The sequence below is a fragment of the Pagrus major genome, chromosome 3, assembly GCF_040436345.1.
Source record: "Pagrus major chromosome 3, Pma_NU_1.0".
Classification (NCBI taxonomy): Eukaryota; Metazoa; Chordata; class Actinopteri; order Spariformes; family Sparidae; genus Pagrus; species Pagrus major.
This window is the reverse complement of record NC_133217.1, coordinates 1958687-1979413: the sequence shown is the minus strand read 5'-3', so window position 1 is coordinate 1979413 and position 20727 is coordinate 1958687. Positions and strand designations below refer to the sequence as shown.

The 20727-nt window shown below is 40.0% G+C and overlaps 3 gene segments (V, D, J or C); all 3 read left to right on the top strand.

Annotated features, from left to right (window-relative positions):
• Positions 1–3261: 3261 nt before the first annotated feature.
• On the top strand, positions 3262–5157 carry LOC140994103 (Ig kappa-b4 chain C region-like). The segment is given in 3 exon segments: positions 3262–3279; positions 3698–3779; positions 4664–5157. Coding segments are annotated over 3 exon segments (444 nt in total).
• A 529-nt stretch (positions 5158–5686) lies between these two features.
• On the top strand, positions 5687–8455 carry LOC140994102 (Ig kappa-b4 chain C region-like). The segment is given in 3 exon segments: positions 5687–5693; positions 6830–6931; positions 7982–8455. Coding segments are annotated over 3 exon segments (444 nt in total).
• A 4675-nt stretch (positions 8456–13130) lies between these two features.
• On the top strand, positions 13131–14697 carry LOC140993941 (Ig kappa-b4 chain C region-like). The segment is given in 2 exon segments: positions 13131–13159; positions 14224–14697. A coding segment is annotated over 1 exon segment (264 nt).
• Positions 14698–20727: the final 6030 nt, after the last annotated feature.

The window sequence follows — 20727 nt, the reverse complement described above, 5'->3', positions numbered from 1 at the left end:
TCACTTGTTGTCATGTTGTGTGTTTGACAGATAAACTGTATGTGTCTCATGTATGAAGTGTCCCATTGGTTGAAACACTCACATGGTTTTACAAGTGTCCAGAAAGTCAAATGAATCCTATAAACTATAAAGTCTGAAGAGAATTTATTGCATTTGAAGGATGTTATCAGCATATTATATCATCATCGTATCATTATCAGCAGTGTCATTTTAACATACATTACAAGTGATGAGCTTTTCTATGAACACAAGCCCATTAAAAACGTAGTGTGTTGAGGTTTGTTGAACATTAAACGTGTGACTAAAATGTAAATTGTATGTATTTCAGATTTGATCAGAAATGCTTTAAAAATGCTGTTTAAAGACAGGGTGCAGCAGTCCCAGTGTGTATGACTTGCTATGTGTTTTATTTTGGCTGAATTTCAAACCTCCTCTCAACTGATTGCAGTGGATTCAGATCTCATGTGTACAGGCTGTGGAGACTGGATCCTAATTAATGAGTGAAAGCAGCTTGGGGCATTCCCCTCTCAGCCAATCAGGGTGTGAAGACGGCCTTTTGTGAAGGCTTAAGAGAGGTGGAGAACGGCATCCAGGTCAGTCTGATTCTGTCATCATGTCTTAAACCTCTGAAGTGTCTCTGTTTCTGTGCAGCTGTTGATTCAGCTCAGTGTCTCTTGAGCTGACGGAGGTTTGACGGTAATATTATAGTATTGAAAGAGTGTACGTGAATACATTTCTAGGTGTGATAATAGAGCACAATATCTGCTGGAAACCTCACATAAAAACATGTACGATCTAAAGTGTCAGGAAGCATCTCAGTCCTGTGTGAGACAAAGCTCGTACTGGATCACAAACCACTGCACATTCTCTACTGTTCACTGGTCTGACCATATGTAAATGACTGTGTGGTGGTAACACCTACAAAAGCTCACTGCAACCACTTTTCACACTTCAAAAAAAGAGCTATAAAGTCAGATATTATCATCACACCAACTTATTGTTTTTAAGTTTCTGTGTGATAGTTAATCGACCTGGTTGAATATCAAACTGCACAAATACTGTATGAAGCAAGAAACAAACTACTAGCAGGTAACATTCAGAAACTTTTCTTTGATAGAGAGGGGGGTTATATTTTGAGGGAAGAAGTTGAATTTCAATATGCGAGCTGTTCGTACGACTATAAAACGTGAGTGCATTTCAATCTGCGGTGTGAAACTGTGGAATGGTTCGAGCACGGAGCTGAAGCAACGTCTGAGCATGATCCAGTTCAGAAGAAGGTCCAAGGAGATGATTTTCAAAAGGTCCAGGGATGAGGGAGGGCTTTAAAAATCGCCAGGTGTTTTCATAGATGTATGCATGTGTTTGTGTGTATAAAATATTAATATGTTATGAAATATACATTTGCGGTAATAACTTGTATAATAAGATACAGAAATTTGGTCAATGTATATATATTATGTATATTATATTATAAGCTGTGTATGTGTGAGTGTATGTATGTACATAGATGAGTGCACATGTAGGTGTGTATATGTACATGTGTTCAGTACATATGTTTATGTGCATATATGGGTGTGTATGTAAATATATTTATATATAATATGTGATTTATTAATTGTACATATAGTATATTGAATTGTTTATAGTTACATGAGAGTGCACGTGTGGCATGTTTTGTTTTGTTTTCACATGTCCGAAATGAATTTGCATTTATTTATTTATTCATTCATTCATTCATTCATTCATTCATTCATTCTCTTCTGGGTTCAGTGTTTGTGGACACATTTCTCTTGCATATCTCAACAGGCTAGTATGAATCCTCTTGTTTTTAAACTACTCCTCTTTGCTTGGCAAGTTATTTTACATCATGATATGTGTAGAAGAATCTACACTTCTGTATCAGTTATACGAAATGAAATAGGTCTATGAAATTGAGATGAGTAATCCAAACTACAAAGTATTGATTAGCATTCATCATATGGTTGAATTTATTGCTATTCAGGTCACAGCTGACCATTGGCCGCTGTTGGCTGAACCAATATATCATGAGCAGGACACTGCTGTCCAAACTGTATTCAGGATACTGCTGACCATTAGCCATGTATGGAACAAGCCTGTACATCAGAAGCAGGGCAAAGAATCAATAATGGTAGACTGTTAGTTTTCTTTGTGAGCCATGTTTCATAATGAATTCTGTCTCTAAGTTTATGATTATATCTTTGTTTGTTTAACCGGGTCCTGTTTCATTTGTTTCATGGTGAGAAGCTGTGATGGAGGAATTAACTTGTTTTCTACCAAAACAAGTTTGTCATTGAACTTGTTCTTATACAAGTTTATTGGTGGTTAAAGCGTCAATACATGAAATGATTAATCTGCTTGATGAAACTTTGTGTGTGTGTGTGTGTGTGCGTGTGCGTGCGTGTGTGTGTGTGTGTGTGTCCTCAATGAAGTGTATCATTCTCTGCAGTAGCTTCCAGCTGCAGCAGTCAGTTCAGTTTCTGTTCAGTCTGACTGAGGGAGGTTTTTGTACGACGGTTTTTCACTGTGTGAACACAGCTTGACTGTTGATGATATGAAAACTCTGACAGTAGTAAACTGCTGCATCTTCAGCCTGAACTCCACTGATGGTCAGAGTGAAGGCAGAGTTTGATCCACTGCCTGTAAAACGACCTGGAATCCCTGATGCTCGAGTGCTAGCAGAGTAAATGAGGAGTTTAGGAGTTTCTCCATCTCTCTGTTGGTACCAGGCTAAAAAGTGGTATCCTGAATTATAAGCAACGTTCTGACTGGTCCTACAGTTGATGGTGACGGAGCCTCCCAGAGCAGAGCTCACTGCTCCAGGCTGAGTCACTGTGACCTGACCTCTGGACTCTGAGGACACAGAGACAAAAACATAAAGCAGTGTCATGGTTTTGTCGGCTTCATTTCAGAGGGACGGATGTTCATGGAGGAGAGGAGTTTGATTCTCTGGACTTTACCTGTGAAGCAGCAGCAGAGGAGAGTCCAGATGAGGACGCAGATCAAAGTCATGTTTTTGATGAGGAGGATTTCTGTGTCTTCTGTTGTCATGAAGGACAGCTGTCAGTCATCCAGTGTTCAACTCTCAGGACTATAAACTCTCCCAGAGCACTGGAGCATGGTGCTGCTGATGCAAAGTGGCTCTCTATGGAAATGCTCTGACTGACTCCAACAGGTACTTGGATTACTCTCATCATGCTGTTTATCAATGGATCAATCAGTGTATCAGAGTATTGATTAGGAATGTGTCAGAGCTCATCTGTATGTGTCTTTGGTTTGAGGTTGATCAACTTTTTTTCGGAGTATTTTGTGAAATCCTCGTAATTAACTGCCACACAACTCAACATCATTCTTGACACAATTATTGGAAATTGTTTGTTTTTTAAATCATAATCTACAATGAACACGTGTTTCTGATAATTAGATACAATTAGCAGGAGTTATTAAAAAGCTTTTGTTTTGAAATGTTTTATTTCAATTAGTATTAAAGACAAATGAATTTTGCTTGTAGAAGTTTGACATTCAGCAATAAAAAGGTTAAATACATATTCATACATTTAGAGTCTGTGTTTAACACATAAACCATTATAATCAGCCACTATAACATAAACTGGGTAAACTGGGAACGTGTTTGTTGAGTTTGTTTGTGTCAAAGTCAGAGAGCCGTGTCTCTCTACAGTCAGAGGTTTTTGTACGGAGGCTCAATGAGTTTGTATCACTGTGGTGGACTTTTGGTGGAGGAACCAGACTGAATGTTAACTGTAAGTACATTTGACTCCTTTAATAACACAGATTTTGTATATTTTCTATGTGAACTTCATGGCTGTAGACCCTATAGCAATACTTGACCTGATATTTGAAATGTGATATATTTAGAATAATTCTTGAGGCTTCACAGTGTCATTAACTAGACTGAAATCCACTCCTCTCAAACTTTATCTGTCATTTTCAACATTCTGATCAATTTTTAGTAGAAAACGACTCAACATTACTCTGTATGAAGAAAATATTTTGAAAAGGTTCAGTTTAAATATTCTGACTCAATAATTCTGTCAATAACATTTGGTTCAGTGTTTAATGTGCATGTGTATTACACCATGTTTCTCCCAGACAAACTGTTTTAAAATCAGTCAAAAAGATTTTTAATAAGAATTTTACGAGTTTTAAAAAGTAGTTGAGTTGTTAACAGAATGAATTTGAATGTTTCAGTAATGAAGCCTGACTGTTCAGTGATGATTTCTGCTTACATGAATAGAACAAACACATTTGATCATTTATGAGGTTTTGGCTCGAGACAAGAAATATTACAGAGAGTTCAAACACTAAAAGTCTCACAATCTTCATCGTGTGTTTCACCATGAACCTCTGAATTTGAACTTTATTAATTATAAAGTATGCACTAGATTTACAGCGTGCCAGTTTTAACTTTTTATCTTTAGTACTGAAACCTGTCTGTCGTCATGGTTCGGCAGTGATGCCTGTCTGTTGCCATGGTTACTGAGCTCAGAGAGGGAAGTGAAACATTTCAGATCAGTTTCATCCAATCTGAGGAAGACCAACAGAGCTAGAAGCTCCTCTGCTGCAGCCAACAGGATGGAGTTTAGTTGAGCTCATATGAACTTTATTAATCTCTCTCTCTCTGCAGTGGGTCGAGTCGTCCCCACCCTGACGGTGCTGCCCCCCTCCAGTGAGGAGCTGCAGCAGGGGAAGGCCACGCTCATGTGTCTGGCCAACAAGGGCTTCCCCTCAGACTGGAGTCTGTCCTGGAAGGTGGACGGCAGCAGCAGCAGCAGCAGCAGCAGCAGCAGCTGGGAGGAGAGCAGGAGCCCCGGGGTGCTGGAGAAGGACGGCTGCTACATCTGGAGCAGCACCCTGAGGCTCCCTGCAGACCAGTGGAGGAAGGTGGGCTCTGTGACCTGTGAGGCCGCCCAGGGCTCCCAGACTCCAGTCTCAGAGACACTGAGGAGAGACCAGTGTTCCCAGTCCTGACCTGACTCACTGGGACTCTGCTGCTGGTTTTACTCTCATACTGCTCTCAGCTCTCTCTCTGTTCTCTCTTTCTCTCAACATGTTTCAACATTAATGTGTTCTTGCTTCTGTTTCAACATTTTACAACAATAAAGATTTCATTACCTTTATTATAAATGTGACATGTCTTTGACCTTCTTTTTCCACACACATGATATATGAGGAACATTTGTCAGATTAATGCACAGTCACTAAAATAACAACTCCATTATTTCCTCATTACTTTCTCATTGTTTTCAGACTGTGGATATTCTTCTATAGTCTTTCTAGTTTGATCTATATGAATTTATTTGTAACATTTTAAGCAAGAATTTAATGATTTGTGGTTCATGGTTCTTGAAAAATGATTAAAAGTGTCTGACATTGAAATTTTCTTCACTGAACATCATTTTATTTATTTAAGATAATATCAGTTATGATTTGAGGATAACAGCTTTTTTTGGGCCAACCTTGATCAGGATTGTTTCTGATGCTGCTCTGTGTCTTCATGTCGTCTTACAGGAACAAATGTTCTTATCTAATGTGATACAGTATCAAGCTGAGGTCAAAGGTCACAAGTGTTTTCATTAACTGTCCTCGTTTGGCTCCTCCTGATTATATGGCAAATCAAATAAGAGCATGGGATTATAATTAGATATAAATGGAAGGTGAGACACTGTGATGGAAAATATGTAGTGTGTGTGTGTGTGTGTGTGTGTGTGTGTGTGTGTGTGTGTGTGTCCTCAGTGAAGTGTATCAGTCTCTGCAGTAGCTTCCAGCTGCAGCAGTCAGTTCAGTTTCTGTTCAGTCTGACTGAGGGAGGTTTTTGTACGACAGTTTTTCACTGTGTGAACACCCACTGACTGTTGATGTAGTGATAACTCTGACAGTAGTAAACTGCTGCATCTTCAGCCTGAACTCCACTGATGGTCAGAGTGAAGGCAGAGTTTGATCCACTGCCTGTAAAACGACCTGGAATCCCTGATTCTCGAGTGCTAGCGCAGTAAATGAGAAGTTTAGGAGTTTCTCCATCTCTCTGTTGGTACCAGGCTAAATAGTGGTATGGGTAGTTATAATAAACATCCTGACTGGTCCGACAGTTGATGGTGACGGAGCCTCCCAGAGCAGAGCTCACTGCTCCAGGCTGAGTCACTGTGATCTGACCTCTGGACTCTGAGGACACAGAGACAAAAACATAAAGCAGCGTCATGGTTTTGTCGGCTTCATTTCAGAGGGACGGATGTTCATAGAGGAGAGGAGTTTGATTCTCTGGACTTTACCTGTGAAGCAGCAGCAGAGGAGAGTCCAGATGAGGACGCAGATCAAAGTCATGTTTTTGATGAGGAGGATTTCTGTGTCTTCTGTTGTCATGAAGGACAGCTGTCAGTCATCCAGTGTTCAACTCTCAGGACTATAAACTCTCCCAGAGCACTGGAGCATGGTGCTGCTGATGCAAAGTGGCTCTCTATGGAAATGCTCTGACTGACTCCAACAGGGACTTGGATTACTCTCATCATGCTGTTTATCAATGGATCAATCACTTAAAGTATTGATTAGGATATTTTCAATGTCAATTTTGTACGAGTTTGGCTTCATGTGTCTTGAAAAATGTGTTTCACAATGTCGTCTGTCTTGTTTAAATGAAATGAAGAGTAAATTAAGTTTCATTAAAAATGAACATGTATCAAATAAAAACATACATTGTGTAAATCTGTGGCTCTGTGTTATCGTCACTTTTCATATCAGCTGATAATATTTTACAATCAGAGACTAATTTTGTTGAGTTTGTTTGTGTCAAAGTCAGAGAGCCGTGTCTCTCTACAGTCAGAGGTTTTTGTACGGCGGCTCAATGAGTTTGTATCACTGTGGTGCACGTTCGGTGGAGGAACCAGACTGAATGTTGGAAGTAAGTCAAAAGTTTCAATGTTTTTATTATTTCAGGAGCATTTTTTTCTTTTTTTCTTCATATTACAAGGAAAATAGTCATTTTTTCATGTTAATGTTTAATTTTTGCAAAAATATTTGTCAGTAAGAGACAAAGTTTGCTTCAGAAATATGAATTAAAAAACTTATTGCAATCAATGTAAAATATTAAGACAGTAGATGAATCATTATTTCCAACTTTAATAGTAAAGTTGCATCTTGAGGGCTTGTAGGTTTAGTTCAGTGTGTCAAAGTCAGAGAGCCGTGTCTCTCTACAGTCAGAGGTTTTTGTACGGCGGCTCAATGAGTTTGTATCACTGTGGTGGACTTTTGGTGGAGGAACCAGACTGAATGTTGGAAGTAAGTTTCTGCACAAATTTTTAATAATATACTGTGAAGTCATTTTAATGTCATGTTTTGGATGGTTGAGGCAGATAAATATATCTTGTTTTAATTCCAACACTTTTAGTATTCATGTTTTAATCCTCCTCCTTTATCATGGAGGCTAACTCAGAGCAGCTTTACTAAACATTTCTTTACACATTCCTGTCAAAGTGACATTTAAACAGCCTGAAGTGTAGAAAAGATAAAACTGTAAACCTGTTTTACAAATGTTTTGCAAGAGGAGATGTCATTTTTCACCTCAATGATAGCAGTGTTCAAAACGCTCCTCTTGTCCAACATTTGATTGCAGTCGGTTGATTTTCTGTATTTGTGTATGTGTCCACTAAATATTTTAAAGTCACATATAGTTCAGGTTTTGGCTGATTGTGATGAGAAAGTTCGATCTCTTTTATTTCCAGTGTAGTTTGATATATTTCAGCTCATTCTGTTTGATGATTCTCTCTGTGCTGATATGCATGAGAGGAAGTGAAACAATGTGTGAGTGAGTGACTGGTGGAGCAGAAAAACCATCTGACAGAAACTCCTTAAAGGACTAAATCAACTCTCACACAGTGAAGGTGTCCGAGTGTCTGCTGGTTGACTGACAGCTGTGTGGTCCCTGTCCTCTAAGCTGATTGGTGTCTCCTAGGTGATGTCCATCCCACCCTGACGGTGCTGCCCCCCTCCAGTGAGGAGCTGCAGCAGGGGACGGCCACGCTCATGTGTCTGGCCAACAAGGGCTTCCCCTCAGACTGGAGTCTGTCCTGGAAGGTGGACGGCAGCAGCAGCAGCAGCAGCAGCAGCTGGGAGGAGAGCAGGAGCCCCGGGGTGCTGGAGAAGGACGGCCGCTACAGCTGGAGCAGCACCCTGAGGCTCCCTGCAGACCAGTGGAGCAAGGTGGGCTCTGTGACCTGTGAGGCCACCCAGGGCTCCCAGACTCCAGTCTCAGAGACACTGAGGAGAGACCAGTGTTCCCAGTCGTGACCTGACTCACTGGGACTCTGCTGCTGGTTTTACTCTCATACCGCTCCCAGTCTGCAACACTGTCTCTATTTCTTTCGCTTCATTTCATCCTTTGTTGATACTTTTAAGATCTGAAATGAATAAAGATTTCATCAAATCAGCAACTTTCATGAGATTATTTTATCATGCTTGCATCACCTCTTAGCTTCACCATGGTTTATATATACATATTTAGAAATATGAGCGAGATGGATAAGTGCAAAGTCACAATAAAAGTGTGTAACATTTCAGATAATTCAAACATTTGTCTTTAAATCAGCAATGATTTGATGGATATCATTATTTAGACAGAGCCCTTATTCTGCTTAACATGTAAAGGTTTAAAATTGGTGCGTGAATAAAATCAAGGAAATCTTTTTAATTTGTTGTTGTTTTTAATGTTTTTTTATGTGTCTGAGATAATTTGGAAATACAACGTGATCATGTCTTCTCTTTGTAGTGATATGAAAAAGGTGGGCAATAAAGGATGAGTGGAGGTCATGTTGAAATTACCTCTGAAGTGGTTATGACAATGTGACAATGTGAAAGCTACAAGAATCATCAGCTGGCTCTGCAGCTCCTCTATGCTTTATGGAGCTTCATAGTGAGTTTCAGCTCACTGTTTGTTTGAAGCTGTTGGAGATCAAAGAAAGAGCTAAACAAAAAGTGAACATTATTCTTACCTCCTTGAGGTAGACACAAGCATTTCTCCAAACTAATAAAAGTGTTGCAGTTAGAAAAGCAACTGTTTGCCAAAAAGTTCATATAATCTACTGAGAAGATGATGATGTGTTCACAACATGTTTCTGCAGCCCCAAAGTGGCCAAAAATGTATCGTAGGATGAATTGGCTGGTCAAGAGGGAAAGACAAAATAAAACATTATTTCTCTAGACTGAAATTGTGAAATATAGTATAGAGGGTGTTTTATGCTCTCCAGATTGTAAAGCCAGGTGAGGTTAAGTTATGATTTGTGATATTGGGCTTTATAAAGAAAAAGTACATGACTGAAATGAATGTATCACAATGAAAACAGTTTAAAAATCATTGGGAAAATAGAATAGCATGTCATCAGCGTACGTAGTATGACATTATGGCTATCTTAAACAACTTTTTCCATTGTTTTTTAAATAAATGTTCAAATTCACTTGCTTTTGTAAAATCTCAGGCAGAAGGATAAAAGACAAAGATGACAGACAGACCACTAATAAGTTTCTATACAAAACAACAAACAAAAACAACAACAAATGTGAGTTCTTTCTTGCAGACTTGAAATGAGTTTAAATTTTAAAATATTGAACTTAAAGGGACTTGGGGCAGGATCAAGAAATAAGACTCAATAGTGACTCGCCGGCCGTTGCGGCCGTTAGTGTAACTGCAGCCATCAGCCGAGCCGCGTGGGAGCGCACACAAGCTCTTCACAACAGTGCAGCTGATGCGTCTCATCCCTGTTCGTCAGACGCTTGGTCAGGTGCCTTAATGTGATGCCAGACTGTTTTGTATTTTCCAAGTCAATGTTATGACTGTAACTGAAAGTTGTTCAATAAAGTTTTTATAAAAAAAAAAAAAAAAGCTTGGTCAAGTGCCCCTGCGTCGATACCTGACGCAGGAGACTTCCCCCCTTTGCGTTGGTCTTATCCGCTACACATGAAGCAGCCGGGAAGCTGCTGCTGTGTGTAGCGACACACAAGCGCAGCGATTTACAGTCACGGTTGATGCAGTCTGAAGGCACAGGCGAAAGCAAAGACGGCTTATCGGGCGACAGAGAGATCGTCTCTGATACGGGATCGCTGTGTGTTAGCGGCTAATGTTGCTACACAGACACAAACAAACCGTTAGCCTGTGGCTACATCCAGCTGCTAACGTCACCTCCCGGATAACAGGTTGGGCTTTCGGTCCCGTATATAAAGGGACATATTTCTAAGTATTCGGTTTCAGACTAAAGGACCGTGGAAAATGCGCAGTCTGTAACTATTCAGTGTTACACAGCGGTGGACTAAGTTACATGTTAGCAGCTAACGCTACTTTGCACGTTAGGTCACTCCGAGACCTCGGTGATCTCATATGATTTTCAAATCAAGCTCTAAACAGACCTGTGATGTTTTCTTACCTGGTTACTAGGAAATGAGCCATGTCAGCATCTGTTTTCAGTCCCAATTCAAGTTGAAGCTGCCTCCATGAGTCCAACACGTAGCCGATGTGTATTCAGGTGCCAGCCCGGCTTTGCTCGTAATTTTGTTTCACTCACAACATGCCGCTGTTAAAACCTTTGTTTTCCTCTTAGTATGACTTTTTAGTGGACTTTGTGTGATGGTGGGTCGTTTGCTGGCTGTAGCAGAATCCATTACTACCCAGACACTAGTTTGGGTCCGCTGCGTTTGTTTACTTCCCGTATCCAAGTCGAAAGCCGGACGAGGACGCGCATTCAGTGTCATCCGACGTCACGTCCGCAGGACTGCGCGGGAAATTCGGGCCCGAATTGCAGTACATTTTGCAGCACACAGCCTGTTCAGGGCAATGGAGAGATGCGAGGGTGGGCTCATTCTTTTTGGTTTTGAACGCTTCATCACCCATTAGCATTAAAAATCTTAAAATGCATGTTTATAATTTCACAGATCCTGCCCCAAGTTCCTTGAACTTAAAGAGACATGCAGCAATGATGAAGAAAATATCAGGATCCAACTTAACTCTTTAACTGAATATATAAAGCTTGATATACTGTAGATTTAATGATGCAGTTCCACACTGTGTATTTTACTTGGATATATATTAAAAATAATCTCACAAAACTCCGAAAAAACTATTCTGAAGAAGAAAAGTACTGATGCATTATCTTCTATATAAGTTTACCTGTTGAATGAGTTGACATCAAACTCAGGGTGGGTTAAATATTTCAATGCTTCCTTAAAAGAAATTAAAATATATTGTTTTAATATGGTTACAATGGTCAGTGTAATATGTTAGAATTAGATGATGTCAGAACGTGTATTATAGTCTTATATTGTATTTCAGTTTTCTGCAGTTGTTAATTCAGATCAGTTCCTTTTTAGCTGCAGGAGGTTTTTGTACAACGTTGTATCACTGTGTGAACGGGCGGCTGTAATCCTGCTGACAGTAGTATACTCCTGCATCTTCAGTCTTAACTCAAGTGATGGTCAGAGTGAAGTCGGTCCCAGACTGACTCCCACCGAAACGATCTGAAACGCCAGACTGACGGGATCCAGCATTATAAATGAGGAGTTTGGGAGCTTCTCCGGCTTTCTGAAGATACCACTGCACGTCATCAGTAACACCTGAACTGGCTTTACATCTGATAGAAACAGTCTGTCCTGGAGCAACAGACTGAGCTCCAGGAGTCTGAGTCAGGATGATTTCTCCTGATGAATCTGGAAAACATGAAAAAGAGGAGAAGGGTTATTGAGACAAATCCAGATTTGTTCATAATGATGATGTAATTTACACTTGAGTGGTTTGATTAACTGCATATAGTTGAAATGGCTGCAATCCAGAATGAAGCTGAGGTCAAAGATCATGACCAAGACTTTTGTCATTACCTGTCCCAGGTTGGCCCCTCTGGAGTATTTAGCAAATGAGACATGAATGTGGAATTATAATGTGACCTGGAGGTGTGTGTGTGTGTGTGTGTGTGTGTGTGTGTGTGTGTGTCCTCAGTGAAGTGTATCAGTCTCTGCAGTAGCTTCCAGCTGCAGCAGTCAGTTCAGTTTCTGTTCAGTCTGACTGAGGGAGGTTTTTGTACGACGGTTTTTCACTGTGTGAACACCCACTGACTGTTGATGACATGTGCACTCTGACAGTAGTAAACTGCTGCATCTTCAGCCTGAACTCCACTGATGGTCAGAGTGAAGGCAGAGTTTGATCCACTGCCTGTAAAACGACCTGGAATCCCTGATGCTCGAGTGCTAGCCAAGTAAATGAGGAGTTTAGGAGTTTCTCCATCTCTCTGTTGGTACCAGGCTAAAAAGTTATTATTATAAACATCCTGACTGGTCCGACAGTTGATGGTGACAGAGCCTCCCAGAGCAGAGCTCACTGCTCCAGGTTGAGTCACTGTGACCTGACCTCTGGACTCTGAGGACACAGAGACAAAAACATAAAGCAGTGTCGTCATGGTCTTGTCGGCTTCATTTCAGAGGGACGGATGTTCATAGAGGAGAGGAGTTTGATTCTCTGGACTTTACCTGTGAAGCAGCAGCAGAGGAGAGTCCAGATGAGGACGCAGATCAAAGTCATGTTTTTGATGAGGAGGATTTCTGTGTCTTCTGTTGTCATGAAGGACAGCTGTCAGTCATCCAGTGTTCAACTCTCAGGACTATAAACTCTCCCAGAGCACTGGAGCATGGTGCTGCTGATGCAAAGTGGCTCTCTATGGAAATGCTCTGACTGACTCCAACAGGGACTTGGATTACTCTCATCATGCTGTTTATCAATGGATCAATCACTTAAAGTATTGATTAGGATATTTTCAATGTCAATTTTATACAAGTTTGGCTTCATGTGCCTTGAAAAATTTGTATTTCACAATGTCGTCTGTCTTGATTAAATTAAATGAAGAGTAAATGAAGTTTCATTAAAAATGAACATATATCCAATAAAAACATACATTGTGTAAATCTGTGGCTCTGTGTTATCATCACTTTTCATATCAGCTGATAATATTTTACAATCAGAGACAAATTTTGTTGAGTTTGTTTGTGTCAAAGTCAGAGAGCCGTGTCTCTCTACAGTCAGAGGTTTTTGTACGGCGGCTCAATGAGTTTGTATCACTGTGGTACACGTTCGGTGGAGGAACCAGACTGAATGTTGGAAGTAAGTCAAATGTTTTATTGTTTTTGTTGTTTCAGGAGCGATTTTTTTCTTTTTTTCTTCATATTACAAGGAAAATAGTCATTTTTTCATGTTAATGTTTAATTTTTGCACAAATATTTGTCAGTAAGAGACAAAGTTTGCTTCAGAAATATGAATTCAAAAACTTATTGCAATCAATATAAAATATTAAGACAGTAGTTACATCTTTATTTTCAACTTTAATAGTAAAGTTGCATCTTGAGGGCTTGTAGGTTTAGTTCAGTGTGTCAAAGTCAGAGAGCCGTGTCTCTCTACAGTCAGAGGTTTTTGTACGGCGGCTCAATGAGTTTGTATCACTGTGGTGGACTTTTGGTGGAGGAACCAGACTGAATGTTGGAAGTAAGTTTCTGTACAAATATTAGATAATATACTGTGAAGTCATTTTTAATGTCATGTTTTGGATGTTTGAGGTAGATAAATATATCTTGTTTTAATTCCAACACTTTTAGTATACATGTTTTAATTCTCCTCCTTTATCATGGAGGCTAACTCAGAGCAGCTTTACTAAACATTTCTTTACACATTCCTGTCAAAGTGATATTTAAACAGCCTGAAGTGTAGAAAAGATTAAACTGTAAACCTGTTTTACAAATGTTTTGCAAGACGAGGTATAATTTTTCACCTCAATGATAGCAGTGTTCAAAACGCTCCTCTTGTCCAACATTTGATTGCAGTCGGTTGATTTTCTGTATTTGTGTATGTGTCCACTAAATATTTTAAAGTCACATATAGTTCAGGTTTTGGCTGATTGTGATGAGAAAGTTTGATCTCTTTTATTTCCAGTGTAGTTTGATATATTTCAGCTCATTCTGTTTGATGATTCTCTCTGTGCTGATATGCATGAGAGGCTTCTTGAAGGGAAGTGAAACAATGTGTGAGTGAGTGACTGGTGGAGCAGAAAAACCATCTGACAGAAACTCCTTAAAGGACTAAATCAACTCTCACACAGTGAAGGTGTCCGAGTGTCTGCTGGTTGATTGACAGCTGTGTGGTCCCTGTCCTCTAAACTGATTGGTGTCTCCTAGGTGATGTCCATCCCACCCTGACGGTGCTGCCCCCCTCCGGTGAGGAGCTGCAGCAGGGGACGGCCACGCTCATGTGTCTGGCCAACAAGGGCTTCCCCTCAGACTGGAGTCTGTCCTGGAAGGTGGACGGCAGCAGCAGCAGCAGCAGCAGCAGCTGGGAGGAGAGCAGGAGCCCCGGGGTGCTGGAGAAGGACGGCCGCTACAGCTGGAGCAGCACCCTGAGGCTCCCTGCAGACCAGTGGAGGAAGGTGGGCTCTGTGACCTGTGAGGCCACCCAGGGCTCCCAGACTCCAGTCTCAGAGACACTGAGGAGAGACCAGTGTTCCCAGTCCTGACCTGACTCACTGGGACTCTGCTGCTGGTTTTACTCTCATACTGCTCTCAGTCTGCAACACTGTCTCTATTTCTTTTGCTTCATTTCATCCTTTGTTGATACTTTTAAGATTTGAAATGAATAAAGATTTCATCAAATCAGCAACTTTCATGAGATTATTTTATCATGCTTGCATCACCTCTTAGCTTCACCATGGTTAATATATACATATTTAGAAACATGAGCGAGATGGATAAGTGCAAAATCACAATAAAAGTGTGTAACATTTCAGACAATTCGAACATTTGTCTTTAAATCAGCAATGATTTGATGGACATCATTATTTAGACAAAGCCCTTATTCTGCTTAACATGTAAAGGTTTAAAATTGGTGCAAGAATAAAATCAAGGGAATCTTTTATTTGTTGTTTTTTTCATGTTTTTTATGTGTCTAAGATAATTTGGAAATACAACATGATCATGTTTTCTCTTTGTAGTGGTAGAGGTGGGCAATAAAGGATGAGTGGAGATCAAGTTGAAATTACCTCTGAAGTGGTTATGACAATGTGACGTGAATCCTACAAGAATCATCAGCTGGCTCTGCAGCTCCTCTATGCTTTATGGAGCTTCATAGTGAGTTTCAGCTCACTGTTTCTTTGAAGCTGTTGGAGATCAAAGAAAGAGCTAAACAAAAAGTGAACATTATACTTACCTCCTTGAGGTAGACGCAAACATTTCTCCAAACTAATGAAAGTGTTGTAGTTGGAAAAGCAGCTGTTTGCCAAAAAGTTCATATAATCTATTTAGAAGCTGATGATGTGTTTACAACATGTTTCTGCAGCCCCAAAGTGGCCAAAAATGTATCGTAGGATGAATTGGCTGGTCAAGAGGGAAAGACAAAATAAAACATTATTTCTCTAGACTGAAATTGTGAAATATAGTATAGAGGGTGTTTTATGCTCTCCAGATTGTAAAGCCAGGTGAGGTTAAGTTATGATTTGTGATATTGGGCTTTATAAAGAAAAATTACATGACTGAAATGAATGTATCACAATGAAAACAGTTTAAAAATCATTGGGAAAATAGAATAGCATGTCATCAGCGTACGTAGTATGACATTATGGCTATCTTAAACAACTTTTTCCATTGTTTTTTAAATAAATGTTCAAATTCACTTGCTTTTGTAAAATCTCAGGCAGAAGGATAAAAGACAAAGATGACAGACAGACCACTAATAAGTTTCTATACAACACAACAAACAAAAACAACAACAAATGTGAGTTCTTTCTTGCAGACTTGAAATGAGTTTAAATTTTAAAATGTTGAACTTAAAGAGACATGCAGCAATTATGAAGAAAATATCAGGATCCAACTTAACTCTTTAACTGAATATATAACGCTTGATATACTGTAGATTTAATGATGCAGTTCCACACTGTGTATTTTTCTTGGATATATATTAAGAATAATCTCACAAAACTCAGAAAAAACTATTCTGAAGAAGGAAAGTACTGATGTATTATCTTCTATATTAGCTTACCTGTTGAATGAGTTGACATCAAACTCAGAGGAGGTTAAATATTTAAATGTTTCCTAAAATAATGTTTAATATTTTTTTAAATGCGGTTTTTATTGTCAGTGTAAAATATTAGAAGTAAATAATGTTATAACATCTATTATAGTCATATATTGTCTTTTAGTTTTCTGCAGCTGTTTATTCAGATCAGTTCCTCTTTAGCTGAAGGAGGTTGTTGTATGACATTGTGTCACTGTGTGAACAGGCGGCTGTAATCCTGCTGACAGTAGTAAACTCCTGCATCTTCAGTATGAACTCCAGTGATGGTCAGAGTGAAGTCGGTCCCAGACTGACTCCTACTGAAACCATCTGAGACTCCTATATCACACCAATATGTGGTTGTGAAGTATCTGTGTCTGTAGTAGAAGATGTGATCACACTGTAAAATATGCAAACTACCATCTGTGTTTCCAGTCTAAGACTTTGTTTAAAGTTATACAAATTTCCAATTAAAGCAACAGGAAGTTTGAGTTTTTCCTGCACTAATTCAAGGTAATAAAGTTCATTTATCTGTCATGTTGCAATACAAGGTGCACAATGAAATGTAAGCTGTAGCCCCTTCATGCTACACACACGTAGACCATCTATACAAATATTTATCCCTTTTTCTGCATGGTGTGCACTACAGTGGACAAATATTTGTAAGGTAATCTGAAGCATTAAAGCTGGAGAAACATGTCCGATCCTCCATGTGGTGGACCCTTAAAGCCCTGAACCCAGTTGCAGTTCATTATTTGTATCTGTTCATGATTTAGAGATATGGCATCTTAAAGTCTAAATAGCAGAGACAAGAGGAGATGCACCGAGTACATCTGGAATAAATGTTGAATCCTAAACTCCAGGTGTCAGAATTAAATGTATTCAGATTGTAACATATTTTTTGTACATTTTCTGACTGAAAGTACATCTGTCCACTCCAGAGGACCTTAAACACCAAATGTTATATGCTGCCCATTTTAAATCAGCCTCATTTTGTGTGTTTTATTCATAATGATGATGTAATTTACACTTGAGTGGTTTGATTAATTGCATATAGTTGAAATGGCTGCAATCCAGAATGAAGCTGAGGTCAAAGATCATGACCAAGACTTTTGTCATTAGCTGTCCCAGGTTGGCCCCTCTGGAGTATTTAGCAAATGAGACATGAACGTGGAATTATAATGTGACCTGGATGTGTGTGTGTGTGTGTGTGTGTGTGTGTGTGTGTGTGGGTGTGTGTGTGTATGTGTATATGTGTATGTGTGTATGTGTGTGTGTGTGTGTCCTCAGTGAAGTGTATCAGTCTCTGCAGTAGTTTCCAGCTGCAGCAGTCAGTTCAGTTTCTGTTCAGTCTGACTGAGGGAGGTTTTTGTACGATGGTTTTTCACTGTGTGAACACAGCTTGACTGTTGATATCATGATAACTCTGACAGTAGTAAACTGCTGCATCTTCAGCCTGAACTCCACTGATGGTCAGAGTGAAGGCAGAGTTTGATCCACTGCCTGTAAAACGACCTGGAATCCCTGATTCTCGAGTGCTAGCAGCGTAAATGAGAAGTTTAGGAGTTTCTCCATCTCTCTGTTGGTACCAGGCTAACTCATGGTTGCTGCTCCAAGTATAAACATCCCGACTGGTCCTACAGTTGATGGTGACGGAGCCTCCCAGAGCAGAGCTCACTGCTCCAGGCTGAGTCACTGTGACCTGACCTCTGGACTCTGAGGACACAGAGACAAAAACATAAAGCAGCGTCATGGTTTTGTCGGCTTCATTTCAGAGGGACGGATGTTCATAGAGGAGAGGAGTTTGATTCTCTGGACTTTACCTGTGAAGCAGCAGCAGAGGAGAGTCCAGATGAGGACGCAGATCAAAGTCATGTTTTTGATGAGGAGGATTTATGTGTCTTCTGTTGTCATGAAGGACAGCTGTCAGTCATCCAGTGTTCAACTCTCAGGACTATAAACTCTCCCAGAGCACTGGAGCATGGTGCTGCTGATGCAAAGTGGCTCTCTATGGAAATGCTTCAGTTATGTCAACCTGGACCCTCCCCATGAGTTTGTGTGATACATCCAAGAATAAACTTACAGATGGGTGGTATACAGAGAAACAAATTCAAATTCAAAGAGGTCAGGACCATCTTAATTACTGACTTGCGTTAGGATTCAGTGCCATATAAAATATCTTATCTCCTGTGCTCTTAATTTGGACTGAGCTGAAGTTTGAACTGTAGCTGTCCACATCATATCGTGTTGTTGCTGTTGCCAAACCATTTCCTGCACTACTGCTCAAATATCAGGTTCACCATCTCCATCCTAATCTCATACATATATCTGGGTGTGGTGCTGGACAATAAACTGGAGTGGTCTACAAACACGGAGGCAGTCTACAAAAAGGGCCTGAGCTGGCTTTACTTCCTGAGGAGGCTCAGGTCCTTTAATGTCTGCAACCGGATGCTCCAGATATTTGATCAGTCTGTTGTTGCGAGCACCATCTTCTTCGCTGTGGTGTCCTGGGGTGCGGGCATCAAGACGAAGAATGCCAACAGACTGAACGAACTCTTAAAGAAGGCACGGTCTGTTGTTGGCTCTAAGCTTGTCACCCTGGAGGAGGTGGTGGAGGACAGGATGCTGACAAAACTGCTGGCTATCATGGACAATGCCTCTCACTCCAACACAAAACTCTGGACAAGCATAAGAGGAGCTTCAGCAACTGACTCATTCAACCCTGCTGCTAAAAGGAACAGCACAGGAAATCATTCCTACCTGGTACCATCAGACTTTACAACACCCACTTCAAAACACACAAATAATCTTAAATTATTATTACTGTAGTAAAATTATTATTACTGTAAATAAAACTGCACCTTATTCTCTTGCACCTTGTATTCCACTTTACTCCTCAATACCTCAGTATTTTATTTGACTCTATATCTACCTAAGCATTTTATTGTATATAGTACTTCATTGCTTCTTCTTCTTTCTATATTGCCCTTGTATTTTGACTGTATTTGTACTTGAATGTAACAGCTGCTATGGTAACCTAATTTCCCCTTGGGGATTAATAAAGTCATCTATCTATCTATCTATCTATCTATCTATCTATCTATCTATAATAGTGTGAGTGTGTGTGTGTGTGTGTGTGTGTGTCCTCAGTGAAGTGTATCAGTCTCTGCAGTAGCTTCCAGCTGCAGCAGTCAGTTCAGTTTCTGTTCAGTCTGACTGAGGTAGGTTTTTGTACGACGGTTTTTCACTGTGTGAACAGAAGCTGACTGTTGATGCTATGTCGACTCAGACAGTAGTAAACTGCTGCATCTTCAGCCTGAACTCCACTGATGGTCAGAGTGAAGTCAGAGTTTGATCCACTGCCTGTAAAACGACCTGGAATCCCTGATGCTCGAGTGCTAGCCCTGTAAATGAGGAGTTTAGGAGTTTCTCCATCTCTCTGTTGGTACCAGGATAAAAGGTGGTAGCTGTTCCAAACATAAACGTTCTGACTGGTCCGACAGTTGATGGTGACGGAGCCTCCCAGAGCAGAGCTCACTGCTCCAGGCTGAGTCACTGTGACCTGACCTCTGGACTCTGAGGACACAGAGACAAAAACATAAAGCGGCGTCATGGTTTTGTCGGCTTCATTTCAGAGGGACGGATGTTCATAGAGGAGAAGAGTTTGATTCTCTGGACTTTACCTGTGAAGCAGCAGCAGAGGAGAGTCCAGATGAGGACGCAGATCAAAGTCATGTTTTTGATGAGGAGGATTTATGTGTCTTCTGTTGTCATGAAGGACAGCTGTCAGTCATCCAGTGTTCAACTCTCAGGACTATAAACTCTCCCAGAGCACTGGAGCATGGTGCTGCTGATGCAAAGTGGCTCTCTATGGAAATGCTCTGACTGACTCCAACAGGGACTTGGATTACTCTCATCATGCTGTTTATCAATGGATCAATCACTTAAAGTATTGATTAGGATATTTTCAATGTCAATTTTATACGAGTTTGGCTTCATGTTTGTTGAAAAATGTGTTTCACAATGTCGTCTGTCTTGTTTAAATGAAATGAAGAGTAAATTAAGTTTCATTAAAAATGAACATATATCAAATAAAAACATACATTGTGTAAATCTGTGGCTCTGTGTTATCGTCACTTTTCATATCAGCTGATAATATTTTACAATCAGAGACTAATTTTGTTGAGTTTGTTTGTGTCAAAGTCAGAGAGCCGTGTCTCTCTACAGTCAGAGGTTTTTGTACGGCGGCTCAATGAGTTTGTATCACTGTGGTTGACTTTTGGTGGAGGAACCAGACTGAATGTTGGAAGTAAGTTTCTGCACAAATTTTTAATAATATACTGTGAAGTCATTTTAATGTCATGTTTTGGATGTTTGAGGCAGATAAATATATCTTGTTTTAATTCCAACACTTTTAGTATTCATGTTTTAATCCTCCTCCTTTATCATGGAGGCTAACCCAGAGCAGCTTTACTAAACATTTCTTTACACATTCCTGTCAAAGTGACATTTAAACAGCCTGAAGTGTAGAAAAGATAAAACTGTAAACCTGTTTAACAAATGTTTTGCAAGAGGAGATGTCATTTTTCACGTCAATGATAGCAGTGTTCAAAACGCTCCTCTTGTCCAACATTTGA